General features: G+C 45.8%; 1 protein-coding gene across 1 annotated transcript in view; it reads left to right on the top strand.

Annotated features, from left to right (window-relative positions):
- LOC311233397 (rho GTPase-activating protein 26-like) overlaps nt 1–6,000 on the top strand; it is a 218,321-nt gene that overhangs the window by 100,796 nt on the left and 111,525 nt on the right. Inside the window, exon 2 of the mRNA XM_084320371.1 lies at nt 4,856–4,951. Within this exon, the coding sequence (XP_084176497.1) occupies nt 4,856–4,951 (96 nt within the window). The remainder of the gene's footprint in view (nt 1–4,855; nt 4,952–6,000) is intronic.

The following is a 6,000-nucleotide window of genomic DNA, read 5'->3' on the forward strand; positions in this document are numbered from 1 at the left end:
CTGTCAGAATGTATTTGAAAATACCACACATTTATGCGGTCAATAAAAGTCCAGATTGGGGCTTTAAGTCGTTATGCGACTGACTGAGTGGTTATGTGGCCGTTAGTGTTGTGACACTGAGACTCACTGTGACTCACTTGTTCATTAGAGAACTGTGATGCTGCTGCTACTCAGCACCTAGAGGGAATTTCAGAGGTATGTGTCTGTGTGTCTGTGAGTGTGTGTGTGTGTGTGCATGTTAATGTGTGTGCCTACATAGTGTGTACAAGTGTGTGTGTTTGTGGGCATGTTTACGTATGCGTCTGTCTGGCCTGCGTGCCGTGTGTGTGTGTGTGTGTGTGTGCGTGCATGTTTATGTATGTGCTTGTGTACATGCATATGTCTGTGTGTGTGTATGTAAATGTATTTTCCCTACAGTGAGGCTCAGGTCCAACATGTCTGGCAGTAGAATAAGAGTTAGAGCTGCTTGGCTTGTGTTTCACTTCTCTGACTGGCAAGCAGCAGCAGATCTTTCCACACACACACACACGCACACGCACACACGCGCGTGCGCGCACACACACACACACACACACAGCATGGAGGACGTCTGGTATTTACACCAGCGTGGCCAGTTACACTCCTCTCTCCCTTCTCTGTCTGACTCTCATCTCCTTTTCTGCCTAATTCTTTTTTTTTATTTTTTTTTACGATTATCTATAAGTCATTTGTGTTTTATTCGGCAGGATATAGTAGAGTGTGACAGGAGACATGGGGGTGAGAGAGAGAGGGGGGGGGGGGTTACATGCAAGACAAGGTCATCATTTCGCTGTGGTATGCTGGGGGGGGCAACACCAACACAGACAAAATAAACAAACTGGTAAAAAAAGCAAGCTCTGTGGTGGGAGCGGACCTGGACAGTCTGGAGGTGGTGGCAGAGGGGAGGACGAGGAGGAAGCTGCATGCTATAGGAAGCTGCATGCTATCCTTGAGAACCCCTGCCACCCCCTCCATGATGAGCTGACCGCAATGCGGTCCACGTTTAGCCACAGACTCATCCCCCCCCCCCCCGACATACCACAAAGCGCTTTGGGCAGTCCTTTGTGCCGGTGGCAACCAGGCAGGGCCAGGACGGGCCAACTGCCGTGGACTGGAGGAGCTGGGTTGTGGACTGTAACAAATTAATTTAATTATTTAACAACACATTCATGATTGGACTTGTTTCTTTTTCACCACTTTTTTTTTTAAGCTCTTTTTAGTCCTATTTTAGCTATTTTTATCCCTGTGTACTTGTCCATCTTGTTTTTAATATGTATGTTATGTATAAACTGTTTTTTAATTGCTGTTTTTAAATTGCTGTTACACTGTTTATGCTATAAAGGACATCTTAATCTCCCCTCGGGGATAAATAAAGGTTTTCAATTCAATTCAATCAGCCAGATTCGAACCCACGACATTGTGAGCACTGATATGAGGCTGAAGGACTAATACTGGAATTAGGATACCGGGCTGTTACCATCAGTTAAAATCAGTTTCTGAGAAATCCCCCAATAACTCAAATCTGATTCTAAGAGTCATGGGCTAGTTGTCAGAACTTCAAGCGACTTTTGCCTATTAACTTTTGGCACATAGAAATATGTTGGATCTCTCTAACTGAGAAGATTGGATTATATCTAAATGATTTATGGAACCAAAGGAATGATCTAAGTCTATGTTGTTCAGTAAAAAGTCACGGATCAGACTGATTGTGGCTACTTGGTGTTTACGTTTACGTTTATTTATTTATAAATGTTTTACCCGGCCGGGACAATGTACATTAATCAACATGTTCAGTTCCCACATCAATGTAAATGTGTCAGAGTTTCAAATATGTCAATGGAAAAGATGGTGTATATTGTTAGACGTAAACAAAACATTTTTGATAATGCCTGGGGACCATTTGTGTACTTCTTAAAGCATAATACGAATGTTGGGAACTTGCTTCAACAAGAACGGGATTAGGGGGAGTACTGTGGGACAACTCTTATTATTGTGTAAAAACGACCGACAAGAAACACCCTTTACTTAATGTGTAAAACATTTTGGTTGTATTATTATTTATTTATGTTTATTTTTTATTTAAATCTGTATCCTTCCTATGTGAACCTGTTTTTGAAGTTAATTATTATTTTGTGTGGGGTGGGGTTAGGGGAGGGAGAACGGGGTGAAAATGTTTGCTGAATACTGCTCTGCTGATATACATGTTGTAATTTGCAAACTAAAACCCAATAAATATATTGTTAAAAAAAAAATGTGTCAGAGTTAGCTAATGAGCCCGACATGTCCTCTGGTGTGCGTGGCGTGGTGTCTGACATGTCTCCTGGTGTGCGTGGCGTGGTGTCTGACATGTCTCCTGGTGTGCGTGGCGTGGTGTCTGACATGTCTTCTGGTGTGCGTGGCGTGGTGTCTGACATGTCTTCTGGTGTGCGTGGCGTGGTGTCTGACATGTCTCCTGGTGTGCGTGGCGTGGTGTCTGACATGTCTTCTGGTGTGCGTGGCGTGGTGTCTGACATGTCTCCTGGTGTGCAGCGTGGCGTGGTGTCTGACATGTCTCCTGGTGTGCGTGGCGTGGGTGTCTGACATGTCTTCTGGTGTGCGTGGCGTGGTGTCTGACATGTCTTCTGGTGTGCGTGGCGTGGTGTCTGACATGTCTTCTGGTGTGCGTGGCGTGGTGTCTGACATGTCTCCTGGTGTGCGTGGCGTGGTGTCTGACATGTCTTCTGGTGTGCGTGGCGTGGTGTCTGACATGTCTTCTGGTGTGCGTGGCGTGGTGTCTGACATGTCTTCTGGTGTGCGTGGCGTGGTGTCTGACATGTCTTCTGGTGTGCGTGGCGTGGTGTCTGCCCACAGTTACTGGTGTGCGTGGCGTGGTGTCTGCCCACAGTTACTGGTGTGCGTGGCGTGGTGTCTGCCCACAGTTACTGGTGTGCGTGGCGTGGTGTCTGCCCACAGTTACTGGTGTGCGTGGCGTGGTGTCTGCCCACAGTTACTGGTTGTGCGTGGCGTGGTGTCTGCCCACAGTTACTGGTGTGCGTGGCGTGGTGTCTGCCCACAGTTACTGGTGTGCGTGGCGTGGTGTCTGCCCACAGTTACATGTCTGGTGTGCGTGGCGTGTGTCTGCCCACAGTTACATGTCTGGTGTGCGTGGCGTGGTGTCTGCCCACAGTTACTGTCTGGTGTGCGTGGTGTGGTGTCTGCCCACAGTTACATGTCTGGTGTGCGTGGCGTGGTGTCTGCCCACAGTACTGTCTGGTAGTGCGTGCGTGGTGTCTGCCCACAGTTACTGTCTGGGTGTGCGTGGTGTGGTGTCTGCCACAGTTACATGTCTCCTGGTGTGCGTGGCGTGGTGTCTGCCCACAGTTACATGTCTCCTGGTGTGCGTGGTGTGGTGTCTGCCCACAGTTACTGTCTGGTGTGCGTGGTGTGGTGTCTGCCCACAGTTACATGTCTCCTGGTGTGCGTGGCGTGGTGTCTGCCCACAGTTACATGTCTCCTGGTGTGCGTGGCGTGGTGTCTGCCCACAGTTACATGTCTCCTGGTGTGCGTGGCGTGGTGTCTGCCCACAGTTACATGTCTCCTGGTGTGCGTGGCGTGGTGTCTGCCCACAGTTACATGTCTTCTGGTGTGCGTGGCGTGGTGTCTGCCCACAGTTAATGGTGAGTGCGTGGCGTGGTGTCGGCCCACAGTCACTGCTACTTGAAGTCCAGGAATCAACTGGTATCTGAAGTGAAAAGGTGGTGGTGTCAGGGCAGCAGCGTCTATTCCAAACCCAACGGTGCATGCTTCCGCGTTCGCGTTTAGCGCTCTGATTGGCCACTGCGGTTTCTGGTCGCACCAATCGTGTGACGGCAAGTTCTTTCACCGGTTAAGCTTAGGCGACTCTTTCGAAGTTGGTTAAGGTTAGAGTTTGTCTTAGAGCAGGGGGCGATAGAACGCCAGCCCTGATTCCAAACTCTAACCTTAACCAACTTCGAAGAGTCGCCTATGCTTAACCAGCGATAAACTAGGCGTTAGGTAGTTTGCAGGCTGTTAGAGCGGAAATGGGCGCGTCACGCGATTGGGCGCACATGTCACATGACCAGAAACGTCAGTGGCCAATCGGATTCGCAAAACGCATGCACCGTTTGGGTTTCGAATAGACGCGTCAGCCGTCAGGGCATCCCTGCCTTCTTCCCTCTCTGGCTTCTTTTCTATTCATCTCTCTCTCTACAGTATCTCGATCTTGCTCTCGCTCTCACTCTATCTCTCTCTCCTATAGTCTATAGTCTACTTTTTTTTTTTTTTTTCAACAAACAACAACACAACATCAACGTCAATAATAACAATAATAATAATAATGACAAGACAATAATAAATAATAAATACTTACAGATCAAAACTGAACTAATAAATACAAAATACCAAGTAAAAAAAAATTAAATCACAAACAACACAAGACGTTAGACATTGGACATTTCCTCCCCCACCCCCCCCCCCCCCCCCCCCCCCCCCCCCCCCCCCCCCCCCCCCCCCCCCACACTCCTCCTTTGACCACCTTGGATGATTCCCTGACCCCTGCTGAAGCGGTCTACAAAGCAGTCTACAATTCAATACCTGCCTGCTCTCTCCTAATAGTCTTATAGTTTCTGAAAAACTGGAGTGAAGTCCAGCTTGCCGTGCCTCCGTCTCCCAGGGAGCTCTTAGTTCCTCGTGTATCATAATGTAACGCTCCTCTGCCCCGTGGCTTCTCACTGCTTAGTTAAGAACAGTCCTCCTCTCTTTGTCATCCAGTGTCTGCTTCCCCTGACGAATAAATCCACCTAAAACCCTGTATCTCTCTGTCTCTTCCTCCTCTCAGATCTCTCCATGGCCAAGAGGAAGTTCGCCGAGTCTCTGAACGAGTTTAAGTTCCAGTGCATCGGTGACGCGGAGACGGACGATGAGATCTGCATCGGTGAGCTCACTGCCAGCTGCAGCGCCGGCTCCTCCAGGTCCCTTCAGGTCATCAGCGCTTCAGCAGGGGTCAGGGAATCATCCATTATCTATTATGAAGTGGATGCTGACATGGCGCTCTGATGACACAACACAGGGCTGGGCGATATGAGCATATCATATCATATCTTCCTTAGTTTTGACAGTATAGTTTTCCAGGGCAAATTACATTGTGATATGATTTTTTTTTTTTTTTTTTTTTTTACATCTTTATCTCGTAATACAATTGCCATGGTCCTATTTCAGTTTGTATATAATATTTTATTTTTAGTCAATAGATTGAAAAATATTAACTAATTAATCTCACAATTTTCTGTAATTAATCTAGATTAATCCAGATAAAAAAATCGCATTTTTCTACTTAAGACCGAAGCTTGTAACAGATATTTACTTGAGTAAAATCATGGAATTAATGTAGAATCAACACAAAGAAAGTATATTTAGATTCAAAGACTATTTTAATAGCTTTCTTTGATATTTGAATATAGTTTCTCTCCTGTGAAATACAAATGTTCAACAAAACCATCAACATTGACTCAGCTTTAAAGACCTCTTTCTTATATCCGCGGCGCTAACAGAAATAAAAACAACCCAGGCCTATGTTAAAGTGCAGATTGGCTTAGAGGACGATAATGTCTTGTATGAACTACCAGTAATATAAATCATATTAACTAACAACAAAAATGTGTTCCATCTTCATGTCAGATGATTTTCAAAAGGTGCATGAGTCTATGCAAAAAAAGAACACGCAAATATACTGCTGAAAGTTCCGAATGTTGAACATTTTTCACTCCATAGATTAATCTAGATAAACTTTAAATACTTTTAATTAATCTCAAGTTAAAGCATTAACTTTGACAGCCCTAATTATTTTACAATATGTATATGTATATATGGTGGACCTATAGGTAAAAACCTATACATTTGCATGGATCCACGATGGTATACTGTACCTTCTTATACCATATACAACCATATACCATTCATATTGTGTATACCTTCATATAGGGT

Source organism: Notolepis coatsorum, assembly GCF_963971535.1.
Source record: "Notolepis coatsorum genome assembly, chromosome: 8".
Lineage (NCBI taxonomy): Eukaryota > Metazoa > Chordata > Actinopteri > Aulopiformes > Paralepididae > Notolepis > Notolepis coatsorum.